Source organism: Phacochoerus africanus, chromosome 14, assembly GCF_016906955.1.
Source record: "Phacochoerus africanus isolate WHEZ1 chromosome 14, ROS_Pafr_v1, whole genome shotgun sequence".
Lineage (NCBI taxonomy): Eukaryota > Metazoa > Chordata > Mammalia > Artiodactyla > Suidae > Phacochoerus > Phacochoerus africanus.
This window is the reverse complement of record NC_062557.1, coordinates 15,700,007-15,719,425: the sequence shown is the minus strand read 5'-3', so window position 1 is coordinate 15,719,425 and position 19,419 is coordinate 15,700,007. Positions and strand designations below refer to the sequence as shown.

Genomic DNA, 19,419 nt, shown 5'->3' with positions numbered 1-19,419 from the left:
TGTTTGGAACCGACTGAAAGTGCTCATGGTTTATCTGGAGAAAGGGGGTATATTTCTGGAATATACACCAGGGTACGATCACATTGATACAGCTCTAATTTGGGCCCTAAAGATAAAAACATATGCTGGGACACAAGGAAACAAAGAGAGAGAGAAAGAAAGGAAGGAAGGAGAGAGGAAGAAAAGAAAGAAAGGCAAGGAGAGAGGGAGGAAAGCAAGCAAGAGAGAAGGAGAGAAGAGAGGGAGGGAGGAAGAAAGGAGGGAAGAAAGGAATGGAGGAAAGGGTTAAATAACAGCCATTTTATGTGTAGACAAGTCCTCTGGGAAACAGGAGTTAGCAGTCTCCGGCTTTCAGCATACTAACCCTAGCAGCTGTGTGAACTCCAGGCTTCTAGCTAAGAATTACAAAGCCAGCTGAATCACACATCTTCACATCAAATGAAATTATACTTCAGTTAAATTTTACTGAAAGGAAAATGCTTAAATATATTTTAAAGTAATGAGACAATTTCCAGAAATTAAAATAAAAAGCATCCATCTGTTTAGAGAGACACATACAAAGATAATAGAAGTATACACCTATATACTCTCACTGAACACATGTGGAAATTATAATTTAAAATATGTTGTAGAATCCATAAAACCTCATTGGGGAAGGTATAACATTGTGTGTGGTGGCAAAAAGGTCAGGAACCATAGAGCTATTTATGACCGAAGGACTGTGTATATGAAATGAATTTTTAACTAAAGTGAGTAGTTTTCACCATATATCAAAATAATGCAATAACTTAATATGACTTGAACATTTGAATTAGCTTTAAGAATATATAGCCCATGGTTCCCAAGATTTTTACCAACAGGCTGCCTTAGCATAGATTCCTTAGAGAATAGAACCCACAACCAAAGGCTTTTGGAACCCTTTATTAAGGGAATGCAAACCAAGGAAGCAAGAATGAATGAAAGGAAGAATGAAGCATGAAATGAGGAAGAGTACATGTAAGGAAAGGAATTACAGAGCAGGCAGAGGTTGATTGCTTGGTCCTGCTCAGTATCTTCAGAGAGACCAGCTGAACTATGGAGAGGGAATTAGGAGCTTTTTCTGGTTGTTCCCTTCTCACATTGGTGTATTAGCCCTCCTAGGGCGTTATTTCCCCTGCTCTTCCTATTGTATGAATCCAGTAGAGTAGCCCTGCTACAGATCACATCTCAGTGAAAAGAAAGAAGTTTGGGCACAGAGGAGAGGGGCACTACAGGCATTGTTTGACTTGTGCCCATGATCAACACAAAGGACTAGAAGCAGCCCCTGTAGCCAACCCCTTGGTCTAGAGTAGGGATGTTGATAACAGGAACCCAACTCCAACCCATGACAACCGTTCATGACATTGCTAGAGCCACTGTAGCCAGACAGCAGACAGGTTGGTATACCTAGTGCAGCCCAACCTTTGCACTACATAGGTCTGTAGTCCTCTCTTGTGGCTTCTGGTCTCTCCTAGGAGCATGATGCTATGATAGTCTCAGTTCTTTCCTGAGAGAAGACCAAATCCAGTACTTTAAGGAGGTAGCCAGTTGCAGTCTCCCAAAAAGACTTAGAAAGGGTTTGTAGGTGTTCCCATTGTGGCTCAGTGGGTTAAAAAAAAATCCAACTAGTATCCTTGAGGATATGGGTTTGATCCCTGCCTCGCTCAGTGGGTTAAGGATTCAGCATTGCCACAAGCTGTGGTGTAGGGCACAGATGCAGCTGGATCTGGCATTGCTATGGCTGTGGTGCAGGCTGGCAGCTTCAGCTCCAGTTCGACCCCTAGCCCAGGAACTTCCATATGCCACAGATGGGGCCCTTAAAAAAAAAAAAAGGAAAAGAAAGGGCTTGTAAATGAAGATTAAGTCCCTGTTGTTACTGGTCCTGGAGCCCATAATATATGCCCACGTCTCCCTCTTATACCCATTTCAGAACAAAGAATATCAAAATAGATTTCAGAACAAAGAAGGATGCTCTGTAAAGGAAGATCATTTCATAATGATAAATGGGTCATTTCCTCAAAAGGAAATAACAATCCTAAATGTTTATGCACCTAGTAACAGAGCTTCAAAATGGGAGAAATCCACACACACAGTCAGTGACTTGGGCACTCATCTCTCAGTCATTCATAGAACAAGTAGGAAATCAGTAAACATATATAAGACCTAAACAATCGTATCAACCAACTTACTTGACCTTATTGTTATTTATAGGTCAGTCCATGCAACAAGAACAGAGTAGAGATTTTTTTTTTTTTTTGTCTTTTCTAAGGCCGCTCCCACGGCATGTGGAGGTTCCCAGGCTAGGGGTCTGATCAGAGCTGCAGCCGCCGGCCTACACCAGAGCCACAGCAACATGGGATCCAAGCTGCATCTGCAACCTACACCACAGCCCACGGCAACGCCAGATCCTTAACCTACTGAGCAAGGCCAGGGATCGAATCCGCAACCTCATGGTTCCTAGTCGGATTCGTTAACCACTGCACCACGAGGGGAACTCCAAGAGTAGAGTTTTTTTTTTAGGTGCACACAGAAGATTCACCAAGACAGATCATATTCTGGTTCATAAAACTAATCTCAATAAATTTAAATGTACTCAAACTGTAGAAACTGTGTTTTCTGAAACAGAAAGGAAGAAAGTGTGAAAGAAAGAAATTCAAACCAAAGTAAACAAAGTAGGAAATAATAAAGAACAGAAATCGGTGAAACAGTGCTGGTTCTCTGAGAAAGTCAGTAGCAATGATAAACCCCTAGCCATATTAATCAGGAAGAGAAGAAGATGCAAATTACTAATATCAGAAATGAGAGCAAAACATCTCTGCAGACCTCACAGACATTGAAAGGATGACAGAGGAATGTCATGAACAACTTTGTGCCAATAAATTTGACACTTTAGATGAAATGGATGAACTCCTAGAAATAAACTACCAAAGCTCGTTTGAGAAGAAAGAACCTGAATAGCTTTAAAGCTGTTAAATAGAAATTGAATTTGTTGTTTAAAAGGAGAATTTTCCAAAAGAAAACTTTCAGACCAGATACCTTGACAGGTGAATTCTACCAAACATTTAAGGAAGAAATAATACCACTTCTATGCAAACTGCTCCAGGAAGCTGAAGTGAAAGGAACACTTTATGAGGTCAACACTATGCTAAGGCCAAACCAGACAAAGACATTACATGAAAAGTACACTCCAGACCAATATATGTAGAACGTAGACATAAAAGTCCTTATTAACACAATTCTAACGAATTGAATCCAGCAAGATATAAAAAGGGTAACAGGGACAATGTATAAAAAGAATAACTCAGGACTCAGTGGGGGCGGAGAGCACAGGCATCTTTGAGAAGGCTGGTGGTGACTGCCTCTCGGATGAAATTGACAGGGATGTGTGGCCACGGAGCTGGGCTCCCTAACATCAGTGAGGACGCAGAGACCAGTTGGCAGCACTTAACACTCAGATACAAGGACGGTCGGTGTTTTACCTTAAAGAGCAGCAAGGCTGAAAGACAACCCAGGTGTCTTCCTGTGTCATTCATGTTCCCTTGTTATTACAAAGGCCAGAACTCCATTTAAATTTCCAAAGAGACCTCGTAACCTTGGGTCTCCCTCTTTTTTAACAATAGGTACATTTAAAAGGTAAGAAGAGAATATGAACTAACATAAAAAGTCTCCTGAAATGATATCTTGTTTTATAATTATTGCAAAGATTTTTATAGTTTAGATTTCAGATGTTTTTCGTCTTTCCGTTTGTAGGGGTGATGAAAATTTTCCTGTTTATAATTAGTGGTAAGACGAAATTCTGGAAGCCCTTTCAGCTTTTGTTTGATTTCACTAAGGGACTTAGGTGTAGAGGGTCAGAGCTGCAGAGGAAAGGACAGCTCTTCAAGAAGGCCATGTAGGGAGTTCCTGTCATGGCTCAGTGGTTAACAAATCCGACTAGGAACCATTTGATCCCTGGCCTTGCTCAGTGGGTTGAGGATCCAGTGTTGCCGTGACCTGTGATGTAGGTTGCAGACTCGGCTCGGTGGCTCTGGCGTAGGCAAGCAGCTACAGCTCTGATTGGACCTAAGGCCATGTAGTAGTTCCTTTATTTAGATTCTTTCTTCTACATTAGCTTCTGCTTAGGGACTGTTTCTGTTTTCTAATTCTTTGTTATGTATAAAGGGCCAAGAAATCATTTCAATGAGGAAAAAATATAGAATAAAAAGAGTGTTAAGATCTGTTTGCTCTCTGGCAATCCATGAAAAGTATATAAATTCCATTTTGATGAAATTCTAAAGTTTTTATCATTAATAGGTCCTAGCTGTCAGTTCTTTAGCACTGATGTATAAATTTGTGTAGTTCATTTAAATAGAGTTGTTAAAGTAATTAGAAAGAAAATATGTGAGAGAGTGTTGTCTTTTGGTGTCAGTGGTTTAAACTTCATGATGGAGATAAAATGATCATCAGTAACTTTTAAAAAATAATGTTACATGTATTCTCATTAGCTAGTCATGCATTTGGATATTAATAAGCAGATTAATCTCTAAGTTTGGTTTTCTTTTTCAGTTGAGTTTACTCTCTTTTTCAGCTACATTGACAAGCTATTCTGAAAACATGGAACGCTCAAAATACGTTGGGGAAAGCAGTAAAGAATTGGGATCTGGAGGAAACGTAAAACCTTGGCAGTCTCAAAAATCCAGCATGGATTCCTGTTTGTATCGAGTAGATGAAAACATGACAGCTTCCACCTATAGTCTGAATAAGATCCCAGAAAGGAATTTGGAAACAGTTTTATCGCAGTCAGTACAGTCTATTCCTCTTTATCTTATGCCACGGCCAAATTCAGTAGCAGGTAAGTTTTGGTTTTTTTCAATCACTGTTTTACTGGCATATATATTGAAATGAAGGTAAATTCTGCTTTTGCAGTATTTAAATTTTTCATTCATCTTCTTTGACTAAGCTGTTCTTTTATGTTTGGGTAATATGTATATCTTTTTGAACCTGGAGGAAGGCTCGTGTTCCTTAAGTGATTGTTTAGTTCTGCTCTCAAAATAGAAATATAAAATAAAAATGCACATAAAATTAGAAACAGAACCTATAAATTGTCAAAAGTGTTAAAAGTCTCTTCTTACACTAGAAGTCTTTGAAAGGCTTTCAATTTGAGAGTATAATTTTTAAGAAATTTTTAATTTTAAAAAACATTATTAAATGGAAGCATATTTCAGTAGAAATTGTATTATAAGAAATCATCATCTATGGAGTTCCCTGGTGGCTTATTTGGTTAAGGATCTGGCATTGTCACTGCTGTGGTGTGGATTCAGTCCCTGGCCTGAAAATTTCTGCATTCTGCAGGCACAGCCAAAAAAAAAAGATAATATTTTAAAAATTAAGTAAATCATCATCTGTAGTTTGAGAGAAGGGCAGGCAGGCAAGAATTCAACTTCTCCTTTTGAGGAGCTCAATATTTTCACAATACCCTGGCTATTCCATATCTTTAGGAATTCCATATTCATATCTTTCCATAGTAGAATCACCAGGTACCTACATTCTTGAAGAATAACTCAAATACCATTAGCAGTCAGAATGGTAAGGGGATGATACAGAAGGTTAAGGGGCTGGAATATGGAGCCGTTATTCTTTAGCAGCTATTCTGGATTGACGTCAAGGGATTTTTTTTTTATACACAGCTAAGGTGCTATTTAATAATTCAGACCAGGACTTTTGCAGAATAGTTGGGCCTGCTGACATTGTCAAAATGCATCATCATCTGGACTTTGTCCATGCTGCAAAATCAAAGTTATGTTTGTCTTTCTTACTTGCCTGATGAGTGCCTGGATAGCTTTATCTCACTGACACAAGATAATAAAATAGTTATTATAATCAGAGCTCTTTATTTTCCAGATGTAATTATTTATGTTATGCAGATGATAGGGCAATGCTTCTCGCCTTTCCACTTTCCCTTTTGTATCTTTCCTAAACCATTGCTCTTTGTTCCATCCTCTGGGAGATCATCCGCACCTGTCATCAGATGTGGTTATGGAAGAATGGCTCATCCAGCAGATCAGTAACTGCAGAAGATTAAAATTAATTTTTCAAGATTATTCACTTTTATATAATGACAGAAAAATTTGTCTCCTAGGTTCTTATTTAAATATGTTGATCCAGGAGTCCCCGCTGTGGCTCAGTGGAAACGAACCCAGCTAGTATCTATGAGGATGTGGGTTCGATCCCTGGCCTTGATCAGTGGGTTAAGGATCTGTATTGCTGAGCTGTGGTGGAGGTCGCAGTTGCAGCTCAGACCCCATGTTGCTTTGACTGTGGGGTAGGCTGGCAGCTGTAGCTCTGATTCAACCCCTAGCCTAGGAACTTCCATATGCTGCTCCTGTGGCCCTTAAAAATTAATTAATTAATTAATCCATAACTATGATGTCTTTGTAGAATCCTAGAATGCTGTGACTTATGAGAAATTGCTAGGCAAATTCAGTCTATCCAGAAGAGAAGCAATTAAATCTTCGCTTACATAAAAATGGGAAATGTAGCTGCCAACCTTAACGGTATATTCCAATTTACTTCGTAACTAAGCAGTGGTTTCTAAGAGAATTCTGGCTCTGCTATTTGAGACAGGCACTGAGCACTTAGTTGGAAACTGAGGAATAAGCTTCTCTTGTTCTCTTTTTAGTTTACTGAAGAAATGATAAAATACTTTGCCCTTCTTGAGATAAATGTCTTTAGAGGTTTATTATTTTACCCTATGAAAATACGAACTTGAGGAGTTCCCGTCGTGGCGCAGTGGTTAACGAATCCGACTAGGAACCATGAGGTTGCGAGTTTGATCCCTGCCCTTGCTCAGTGGGTTAATGATCCGGCGTTGCCGTGGGCTGTGGCGTAGGTTGCAGACGCGGCTCAGATCCCACATTGCTGTGGCTCTGGCGTAGGCCAGTGGCTACGGCTCCGATCAGACCCCTAGCCTGGGAAACTCCATATGCCGTTGGAGTGGCCCAAGAAATGACAAAAAGACAAAAAAAAAAAAGAAAGAAAAGAAAAGAAAATATGAACTTGAGGTTTTACAAAAAAATTGTCCAAGACTGATAAGCCAGATAAGAATCATCCCTCACTGTCTGTAAAGGTTACTAACACTGTTGCTTTCCAAAAATTGGCTTAAAGCGGCTGTCAGAAGCAGCAGGAGGTTACCAGTCATTTCTCTAACTAATAGATATTGAAGAAATGGACTATATAGAACCTAGGTTTCTATACCAGATATTTTAATCACCAGGTAAAAATATAATTTTAAAGATGTTTTTTAAAAAAAACTTTACAAAGCAAACAACATTTTTTCAGGCAAAGAGTACATTCTTTCAGTATATTGATTGTAAGATTTTTTTATTTAGAATTTTATCCCATAAGTGCTAATATTCTAATTACTTAATGAAATCTCTTAAATTGTGGTCAATTTTAGGGAATTATTATGCAATTTGTGAATTTTTCAGACTTCTACCTCTCTTGTATTTTTTGCAAACTACCCCTTAGCAATTTTACTTGCACTTGTAGGCATCAACATAACCGTGGCAACAGTTGTATTTTAGTAAGTTCTTACATAGCCGTTGGAAGAGTGACTGAAGCAAATATTAAGAATTTTGGGGAGTTCCCGTTGTGACTCAGTGGTTAGCAAATCTGACTAGGAACCATGAGGTTGCAGGTTCAATCCCTGGCCTCGCTCAGTGGGTTAAGGATCTGGTGTTGGCTTGAGCTGTGAAGTAGGTCGCAGATGCAGCTCAGATTTGATGTTGCTCTGGCTGTGGCTGTGGCTGGCAGCTACAGCTCCTATTAGACCCCTAGTCTGGGAACCTCCATATGCCACGAGTGCAGCCATAGAAAAGGTAAAAAGACAAAAAAAAAGAATTTCTGGAGAATTACAGAAGGAAATTCTAATTGGCACCCATTGTTATTTTTGTAACCTACACAGCTACAGTGTGACAGATGCTGTAATACAGTGATTTATAAAGTACTGTAGAAACACACGAGAAGGAAGCATCAAGTGCAAAGGGAGAGAGTAGAGAGGAAGAGAAAACATCCCAGAGAAGGTTGAGTAAGAGTGACTCTGAGGAGAAACAAGAAGTTAAAGGACTTAGCATGTAATTGGTACTTCTGCATGACTAGAACCTGGGGTACATGGAAGGAATGGTAGAAAATGATGTTGAAAGGGATACCAAGGAGCTTATGTACTCTGATGGTTAGTGTTGAGTTTACTTTGTTGATAGTGAGGAGTTTAAACAAGAGCCATGCTATCACAGTTGCAGCTCAAAAGAATGACTATGTATCTGTCCTTATAAGAAAGATTGAAGGATGAAAGCCTGGAGTTCAAGAATAAAAGCCTCTGGTATTGTGCAAAATTATAGTGAATTGAATTGCCAGACTATATAAATAGAATTGAGAGAGTGGTTTGAGAGATTGTCTTCTTTTTCACCTTAAAAATAACTTTTATTGGATTTTTTTTAACACAGCTACAAAGAAGAAAACAAAACAAAAACTGAGCCATAATCTCCTTGCCCAGTGGTTCCTGCTGACATATTCTAGAAATTAAAGAATCACATATTACATAATATATACAAAATAAATTTTCAAATTCAAACCAAAAATACAAAAGGAAAAGCCACTCTCCCCTCTCTGCTTAGTAAAAGGTTAACATTATGATTCTTAAATATATAATACATATAATATTTGTATTATATATGTAACATACATATTATATATCTGCATATGATTATAATATATGTGAGAGATGTATGAGGTCAGAAAATCAGGATTTATACAAGAAAGATGAAAGCATATGTTCTTACACACATGTACACAAATGATCATAGCAGCTAGATAAAGCTGCTATGATCATGATGGCCACACATTGTCAGCATCTGAAATGTCCTTCAGCAGGTGAATGGATAAACAAATTAAGCATATGCTTATAATGGATACCACCCAGCAATAAAAAAGATATACTCTTGATACTGCAACAACACATAGGAATCTCAAAATAGTTATACTGAGTGAAAGAAGTCAGATAAAAAAAGAGTACATACTATGAGTACATTTATATAAAATCCTAGAAAATGAAAACTAATCTCTAGGCCCAGGGTACCTCTCTTGCACTGTAACCATCTGCACATGCAGGTACCACCTAGCCCTCTTTGTATTATTGCCCTGTGGGAATTGGGGCTCAGGTAACCGACACAGATGTTGATATTCTGGCTACTGCTATTGCTCTGAGTAATAAACTGTCTTTCATCTCTGACCTAGATGTCTCCTGTCTTCTTCAGCACCCAGACTTGTTAGCTTAGAAGTAGGATAAAATAGCGCATCTTTCATAGTTCTTGACAATGAAATACCACTTTAACCATATGTGGAAAATTAAAAGGAATGTCAGTGTCAAGTGTTAGTGAGGATATAATGTAATTGAGATTGTCATATATTGCTGATGGGAGTATATTAATTTGTATACTACCACTTTATAAAGCTGCTTGTCAAGATCTATTAAAGATGTTTAAAACTATATGTGCTTGTTATATATATATATATACACACACACATATACATATGTACATATATACATACATATATATGTATAAATTTATTGAGCTAAATGCTTATGTACTTTATGTAAATTATACTTCAACTTTAAAAGATAGAGTATATATTTAGGCTATTGTCTTTCTAGAAGGGTTTTCCCTTGTGTTTGTTTTAGAAATAGCAGTCCTAGGTGACATAATTAGATCTTTGAAGAAATACCTATTTTCAGTGTTAATTAAAAATATCTGAATACCTTTAGCAACTGGATAATTTACTTAAAGTTGTTCCACTTATTGAGAGCATAAACCAAGGATCAGTACCCAGACTGGCCAGAAATTATTCGAATTGCCACCTTAGTTTATTAGTAGCCTAGATAAAGCTCTGAAGCATCAATCTCTGTGTGAATTTTCTTCATCCTTTTTTAAAAACAACTATATTGAGCCATATTTTATGTTTCATAAAATGCACCCATTGAAAAATTATTCACCCAATTCAGTCATTTTTAGTATATTTACAAGTTATGCAACCTTCATCATAAATCAGTTTTAGAATATTTTCATCATCTCAGTAACATTTCTCATGCCTAATGTCATTTTTATTCCCACCCCTAGCCCTAAGCAACCATTAATCTTCTTTCTATCTGTATGAATTTACCTTTTCTGAACATTTCATAAAAATGGAGTCATAGAATATATGGTCTCTTGTGTCTGGCTTCTTTTACTTAGCATAATGTTTTTGAATCTCACCTATAGCATAGTACGTATCAGAAGTTAGTTCCTTTTTTTGTTTGTTTGTTTTTTGTCTTTTGTCTTTTTAGGGCTGCACTCACAGCATAAGGAGGTACCCAGGCTAGGGGTCAAATCGGAGCTGTAGCCCCTGGCCTACACCACAGCCACAGCAATGCGGGATCTGAGCCACATCTGCAACCTATACCATAGCTCACAGCAACACCAGATCCTTAACCCACTGAGCAAGGCCAGGGATCGAACCCACATCCTCATGGATACTAGTCAGGTTCGTTAACCACTGAGCCACAGCGAGAACTCCAGAAGTTTGTTCCTTATTGCAAATAGTATTCCATTGTATGTCTGTCCCTCATTTTATCTGTCCATCCACCACTTGATAGTGAGGTTGGTTCCATCTTCTAGCTATCGTGAATACTACTGCTGTGAACATTCTTATGCAAGTCTTTGAGTGGACATATATTTTCATTTCTCTTGAATAGATACTTAGGATTGGAAAAATTATGTTTAACTTTTTTAGAAACTGCCAAACTGTTTTCCAAATTGGCTGCAGCACCCAGTGTCAAGGGATTCTTCTTTCTCCACCTCCTCTCTACTATTTGTCTTACCTCTTCTTACAGTTATTCTAGCAGATGTGAAATGCTGTCTTGTGGTTTTAATTTGCATTTTCCTAATGATATTAAGCTCATTTTGTGTGCTTGTTAGCTGTTCATATATCTTTTTTGGTAAAATAGCTCTTCAGACCTTTTTCACATTTTTTTATGGATTTGTCTTCCTTTTTTTTTTTTTTTTTTTGTCTTTTTGCTGTTTCTTTGGGCCGCTCCCGTGGCATATGGAGGTTCCCAGGCTAGGGGTCGAATCAGAGCTGTAGCCACTGGCCTACGCCAGAGCTACAGCAACGCAGGATCCGAGCCGCGTCTGCAACCTACACCACAGCTCACGGCAACGCCGGATCGTTAACCCACTGAGCAAGGGCAGGGACCAAACCCGCAACCTCATGGTTCCTAGTTGGATTCATTAACCACTGCATGTTCCTATTATTGAGTTAAAAGAATTTGTTGTATATTCTATATATAAATCTTTATTAGAAGTGTTTGTAAACTAGTTGTTCCTTAACTTTTTGTTTCTTATAAATATATTTTGAACACAAAAATTTTGGTAGCATCGATTTATCAGACTTTCTTTTAGGGACCATGCTTCTAGTGTCATTTTTTTCTTTATCATTTTAATAGAAAGTATATTGTTTATATCAAGTATTATAAAACAGTGATTTTTCTTTGTTAGTTTGTTTTAATTCAAGTACTGGAAAATATTTTCTTAAATACTTAAATGTTTTCTACCCTCCTACCTTCCCCCATGTTAAAAAAAATAAAAGGGATAATATTAGTCTAAATTATTATGCCTATAGACCTTATTTATTAATTTTTTTTTCATCTATCACAGTGGTCATCTCATAACACTGGATTTTCTGGCTAGCAGAGATTTTCATATTCTTAAGCAGTCCTGATCATATTTCTTCAAAAGAAGAGTAAAATGTAAATGCACGATCAGAAGCTGGATAGATGTGTCCTGGAGAGTAGGATTTTAAACTGTTGAAGTAGCACTTAATGGCCATGTTGGACAAAATACTTCATCATAGAATTATTTCTTGTCAGTGTTGAAGTAATACAAACACACTGCTATTGCCTACAGGTCAAGTCATAGGTCAAGGAGTAGTTTGAATTGAGTTATTTTTTGTATCTAGAAACCATGGTTTGAGTATCTTCACATAGAGGCAGAAAAGTAAACCAAATGACTTATTTATTTTCAAAATTTAATAAATTATAAGTTAAAAGTGTTTCCAGAATGTAGAAAGATAAAATTATTTTCACAGGGAATTAGCCTGCTATCTGTATAATGTATGTTAATATTTGATAAGATCACAGCTTCTAGTAGCTTAAGTGATTAGATACCTAAATCAGTTTTTAAAGTAAATTTTATTAGCTCAGGAGGGTCTTCGCTGCTCATTTTAGCTCTATATATACATATTTTTCTTTACTTTCTACCGTGTATATAGAAGTGGTTCCCCAAACTAGGGGAAGATAAATATTCACATCTCCTTGATGAATAGGAATAATTGAAGATGATATGACCTTGAAATAGGGGAAACATTCAGTGTATTTTTACTTACTAAATTGTTCTAAACGTATGAACAGTGGGAGGGGAAGGTGATGAATGCCAGTAATAAAAGGCTTTGTTCAAACCCAGCTTTTAAATTTCTCTTCTTAGTATGAATAATATAATTATTTACTTTGAAGAGCAAATAATGTTGAATAATGATATGAAAATACCATTTGCATCACTTTTTAAAAAAATCTAGGGGATTGTTAGAGTTCTCGTCGCAGCAGAAACGAATCCGACGAGGAACCATGAGGTTGCGGGTTTGATCCCTGCCCTTACTCAGTGGGTTAAGGATCCGGCGTTGCCATGAGCTGTGGTGTAGGTCGCAGACACGGCTCGGATCCCGTGGCTCTGGAGTAGGCTGGTGGCTACAGCTCCTATTCGACCCCTATCCTGGGAACCTCCATATGCTGCGGGTGCAGCTCTAAAAAGACAAAAGAAAAAAAATCTAGGGGATTGTTTAAATGGTCCTTGCTCTGTTCCCACATGGGAAGAGAAGCATCCTCTTTAGCCTGAGCTTCTCATTGACATCTTTATAGGACTCCATCTGTCAGGACCAGGAAATGGTCAAGGAATCATTTAAAATCCTTGAGGCTGCTGTTGGATTGAACTCTAAAGAATAAAACTATGTTATTCCATAAAATCTTTGATTTTTTAAAAGATTGGAAAGGATGTGTGGCTTTTATAACACTTGTGCTTAGAGGGGATAGAGTCAGCACATATGAAAATGTTGTGATTTATTTTTTAAAACATTAAATAATATTTTTTAAATATTAAAAAATATTTTCCCCTAAATATTTTCTGAGCTTCTACTCTCACTATGACATAAATGGAAGAAATAGATGTAATAAAATTTTTTAAACAGCCATGTACTTTTTATTACTAAAATAGAAGTCTGATTAATATAAATATGTTGGTCAATTAGATTTAACTGTATTCTTTTAGAAACATAAAGACTCAAACAAGTGAAGTCAGAAGTTAACGTACCAATTAAAAGCTCCATATACTACATATGAAGGTCATACTATTTACTGAAAACATAAAAACTTTTTACTTGATTGATGAAGTGACTAAAGTTGAGTTTGGGCAGTCTAGCATTAAGGCTTGGGTTCTTCCTGGAGGAGCTTAGTTTTCTGAATATAAATTTAAATGTGCACCTTTGAATTAAAATTCTAAAATATGAAAAATTAAAACTATCTTTTATTGTTTTCAAAATATAAATCACTATTGCATTTTTTTTATTATTAAAAAATCACATATTTATGGTTAAGCCTGTTGTGTTGAAATAGAGAACCCTTGTGGGTTTGTGGCTGCATGGCAGAAATTATCAGAATAGACTGTCTGTGGTCATCCTTGATGTCTTCAAATGAGATTGGCGGGATGTGGAAGCAGGAAATGTTCGTTTGCAACAGCTGCCCTCCGTGCTTTGTGTGAAAATGAGGAGTTATCAGGGAAACATACAAACGACAGAAGTCAGTTAAAACATAAACTCTCACCATCTACTTGTTAATGTTTGGAGCCGCACATTTTCCTAAGAAAAGGATCTTAAGAATCAGGTAAATGCAAAATGGGAATCCTGGGTTGGGGGTTGGGTAAATGAATCCAATCAGAAACTATAATAAAGATTTTACCCAAAAAAAAAAAATCAGAAATTAGGTTTTTAGCAGTCAGACTGTTGGCTTTATGAATCAAGGGTGTAAAGGCCAGCAGAGTGGCTTCTTGCCCAGGCTGCAGCAAACATAAAATGTCATTCCAAGCTCCTTGCTCAGGTCAGCCAGAATGGCAATTGTGCTGCTAAAATCTGTTTGCATTAGTGCAACTGATATAAGAAGAAATGACTTAAACTGATTCTAAACTCTATAATAATATAGAGTTACCTTTGGAATGTTTTGTACCAAATGTTGTCTGCTGGATTTTTTTTCTGCCCACTTGCGTATTAAATTCAAAAAGTATGTCAGTTAAATGTTCTGTAAATGAGTCAGCTGTTCCATTCTGATGAAATCTCAGAAAAATATATGCTTCCTTTTTCCACTTCCCTCTTCCCTTTCTGAAAACAAGGCTTTTTAATCACATAGGTTTTATGTGTTTTTTAAAAGCATTTTCTTTTCATAGAAAATTTTTACTATTGATTTGTTTTTCCTATTTCTTCAAATCACATTAGCTTACCAATTTGTCTTGTATTTGTATCTGAAAAGTGTTCATTAAATATTATAGTATTAACTTCACAGAATTATCTCAAAAAATTGCTTTGACAGTTTCACAATAAGATTCGCACTATGAAGTGGGAATGTGTCTGTCCCTCTAGATCTGTCACTGGTGTATAGGATGATGAAGTACAAGGCATTGTTGCTGCAGCCACCTTTTTCATGCTTAGCTTTCAAATAACCCAGTGAGACAAAACCTAATTTGTTACTTGTTGATTATTTAAATATATCCCAAATGCAGTGTGTCTGTGAAATATAGTTACAGTCAGGCAAACATTTGTTGAGTGTATGCTGTACATGCCAGGCACTCTTCAAAGTACTTGGGAATTATCAATAAACAAATATTCTTACCTTCATGGAACTTACATTCTCACCAGGAAAAGTAAAGTAAACATAATAAAGAAGTAGTTTATGTAGTACAATAGGAAGTGATATGTGTTACAGGAAAGAGTAAAAGAGAAGCCAGCAGTACCTGAAGGACGATTATAAGCACATCACTGGAGCCAGGCATGTTACCAGAGTGATGTCTGTCAAGCATTAAGCAGAGCAGTGGGGAAGGTGAGAACAGAGCTAGACAGATTTCTAAATCTAAGTAGAACTAGCCTGAAATTTAGTTCTATATGGAGCATTATGCGCAGGGCACTCTTATTTACGCTGAAGGAATAGGGCTGTCAAAGATGAATCAGACACTGCCGCCTTGTCCTCAAGAACCCGCTGTAAGCTTTAAGGGAAGACAGCTGTTAACAATTAGCTGAATCACGCAAGTGCTAATTAGCCATATATGTATGTGGTTGCTGAAAGGGAAAAGCAGTTAATTCTGACTGGGGGATCGATCTGTCAGGGAAGAAGAAAAAGTATAGCCTGAGCAAATTTTGACAGTGACTGAGATGTTTGATAAAGTACAACAAAAAAAGACTTTTTCACAGAAAGTGGCTTGCAAATGGAAAAGGTTCATTCATATGACTATTCGAGTGAGTACAACTACATACAAAGGCCACAGCTAACAATTTCAGGTCTCCTGGGTTGTTCTTCCTGATATTTGTCTCATATGCCTTTACATAAGGTACTTGAAGGGTAAGAATTTTGAAAATGATGAAGCAGAAAGGAATTGAAAGTAAAACTAAGGAAAATAATGATATCAGGAAAAACAGTAAAGAATTATTTTGGATTATTTGATAAAATAGTGATAGATTCAGAGAGCAACAGAAGAGATATTAACTGCTAAAATAAGAAAAAGAAAGAATGTTTTAATAGATTTAGGTAACACTAACCCTAACACAATTGCAATTCAGATTAAATCTGTAGTTTCCCATTGGCTGGTTTCAGATCTAAGCCCTGAATCAGGACTTCAGAGCTGTTGTGCTTGATATTGAATCTCTCTTCTTTTCCTTAGTTCAGTTTGCCTTTGAGTATTTGGATTTGTAAAGGAATGAACTGTTCAGTGATTGCAGTATTTATTTGTCTTTTTCTTCTAATGTCATCTGTCTGAAATTGAGAAATGTGCTCATTCCAAAATATATTTTACTATATTTCTTGGTTTTCTGAAATAAAGCAGAAAAACTGATGTTCATTTTCCTAGGAATCACTATGGTAAAGCTTAGTTTAGTAACACTTGTTAAAGTTCACACTAAACATTTATATTTTACAAAAGCTGCCACTATCTCTTCATTGAATGTTAGAAGTTGAATATGTGGGAGTTCCCATCATGGCTCAGTGGGTTAGGAATCCAACTAGTACCCATGAGAATGTAGGTTCAATCTCTGGCCTTGCTCAGTGGGTTAAGGATCCGGCGTTGCCATGAGCTGTGGTGTAGGTCGCAGACGAGCCTCAGATCCCAACTCGCTGTAGCTGTGGCATTGGCAGGCCAGCAGCTGCAGCTCCAATTCAACCCCTACCCGGCGAACTTCCATATGCCGCAGGTGTGGCCCTAAAAAGAAAAAAGGGAGGGAGGGAGTTGAACATGTGAAACAAAGGCTGTGGCTAAAAGTATCTGCCAGAAGATTTTTTTAATACAAAGAAACCAAAATGGATTACATAACGGTTATTTAATTTAAATCTGTGCTCCAAGTATAGATCTCCTCTCTCTCTCTCTCTCTCTCTCTCTCTCTCTCTCTCTCTCTCTCTCTCTCTCTCTGCCCCCCCCTCCCTCCCTCCCTCCTTTTTTTTTTCTTTTTTTGGCTGCACCCATGGCATTCGAAAGTTCCCAGACCATTGTAGATCTCTCTTAGTTTAATCTTCTAAAGATTCATATATGGATATATATAAAAAAAAAGGGGCTTAGGGCTTTCCCCTTAACACAGCTTTTTGCTCTACTTTATGTTGTAAATTCCTATATTATTTTGTCTACTATTAATGATATGTACATTCTCTTTTTATTAAAGCATATCAAATCTTTTTAGTGTGTTAGCACTGGTGTTCAACCGTTATAGTAAAAGAACTCTGCTAGAACCTTGCTTTAACGTTATTGCCATAATGATTACCAGAAACTTCTTTCACTCATCCAGCTCTTATGGTCTCAGTATTTGTTTTTTGTTTTTTGTTTTTTGTTTTGTCTTTTTGCTATTTCTTGAGCCGCTCCCGCAGCATATGGAGGTTCCCAGGCTAGGGGTCGAATTGGAGCCGTAGCCACCAGTCTATGCCAGAGCCACAGCAACACAGGATCCGAGCCGCGTCTGCAACCTACACCACAGCTCACGGCAATGCCAGATCGTTAACCCACTGAGCAAGGGCAGGGACCGAACCTGCAACCTCATGGTTCCTAGTCAGATTCGTTAACCACTGTGCCATGACGGGAACTCCTCAGTATTTGTTTTAATGTAAATAAAAGAAAATAAAAAATGCTCATTGTCATTGATCTTTTCATATTACTCTTCAGTTCATCAGCTTAAAAAGTACCTTGTAGGTTTTTTTCCTATTCAGAAAAATAACAGATTTGGGGCTTTTGTTATTCTTTTGTTTCTTACTGTGGAAAATAAAGTACAGAGATTTATTATTCTGTGATATGCAGGGCACCTTACTTTGCATTGGCAGGGCCTATACTGCTTACACTCGATCCCTGGCCTTGCTCAGTGGGTTAAGGACCTGGCATTGCTGTGACTCTGGTGTAGGCCTGCAGCTGCAGCTCCAGTTGATTCAACCCCTAGCCTGGGAACTCCCATATGCGGCGGGCATGGCCCTAGAAAGCAAACAATAAATAAATCAGACTTTTAAGAAAGAATTAAAATCTCTTCAGGTTTAAAAGGGGAGGAGGGTACAAAGCAAATACCACCCACTGGATTGAGGGTCAAGATAGCTGGTTTCCAGGCCTGGCTCTCCAGTGAATTGAGTGAGTCACTGTAGATAAGTGACTTCACTGTCTCCTAATCTGTCGAGTGAGGGGATCTGACTAGATCGGGGTCAGCTGTATTTTAGGCTTTGCAGGCCATATGGCCTCTGTCAAAACTATCCAACTCTGGGGTAAATGAACATTTTAAACAAACAAACAAGGCTGTGTTCCAATAAAACTTGATTTACAGAAATAGGTGGCAGGCCAGATTTCATCCACAGGCAATAGTTTGCTGATCTCTCTCTAAACTAGGTATCTGGTCTTTAAAACTTTTACACGTGCATTCTGTGATACTGCTTTGTTATCAGCATCACATATGTGAAAAGGATTGCTGTTCTGTTATTTTCTGTACTCTCTCAGCCAGGAGCTAGTCAGGAGACAGAAACCACACTGGTATTTTAACAGAAAATTTGATATATAAAGAATTGCTAACTAGGTTTTAAAGAACTGAAAAGATAAAAAGAACACTGAGAGGAGTTCCTATGTGGCTCAGTAGGTTAAGAATCCAGCATTGTCCCTGCAGTGGCTCAGGTTGCTACTGTGGTGAGTGTTCGATCCCTGGCCCAGGAACTTCTACATGCCAAGGGTGCAGCAAAAAGCAAAAAAAAAAACACTGAGATATCATGGACATAGCGACTTCAGGAAGCAGCTACCATCTCTGAGCTTTTGGGGTAAGAAGAGGTTGGGCTGATTAAACTATAGGAGCTTGGAGTTCCCATCATGGCGCAGCAGAAACGAATCTGACTAGGATCCGTTAAGGACACAAGTTCCATCCCTGGCCTCACTCAGTGGGTTAAGAATCCAACATTGCCATGAATTGTGCTGTAGGTGGCAGATGTGGCTCGGATCTGACATTGCTGTGGCTGTGGTGTAGGCTGACAGCTACAGCTCCGATTCGACCCCTAGCCTGGGAACCTCCACATGCTGTGGGTGTGGCCCTAAAAAAGCAAAAAAAAAAAAAAAAAACCACCCCTTTTTGCGTAGCTGTGCACATTAGGATAAAGAACCAAACAGATAGACTTTGGTTAAAACTGGAGTCTTTGTATGAAACATAACAAAGAACTAATTCACAGAATCAGAACCAGTGAGGATGGTGTCATTGTCCCCAGTGCTTTTATTTTTATTTTTCACCATACCCATGGCATGCAGAAGCTCCAGAGCCAGGGATCAAACCTGTGCCACAGCAGTTCCAATGCCAAATCCTTATTCTGCAGTACCATCACGGAATCCCCCCAGAATTAAGTAAGAGATTAGGTAGTTATCCATTCTGGATAGTTTTAATTTTAGAATGAAGAAATCAAGACTGTCTTTTATTCTTCTGATGCTCTCTTCCTCCCTGTGGTATATAATGTGGCATTTAGCTTCCCTTTCTTGGTTCAAGTTCCCCGGACTAGCTTTGAAAGACTTTTTATTTCCTTAGAAAAACTTT

At 37.8% G+C, this 19,419-nt stretch overlaps 1 protein-coding gene across 1 annotated transcript in view; it reads left to right on the top strand.

Moving 5' to 3' along the window:
- The window catches only part of TANC2 (tetratricopeptide repeat, ankyrin repeat and coiled-coil containing 2), a 361,658-nt gene that overhangs the window by 217,561 nt on the left and 124,678 nt on the right, over window positions 1-19,419 (top strand). Inside the window, 1 exon segment of the mRNA XM_047758672.1 lies at window positions 4,586-4,849. Coding sequence (XP_047614628.1) covers window positions 4,586-4,849 — 264 coding nt within the window.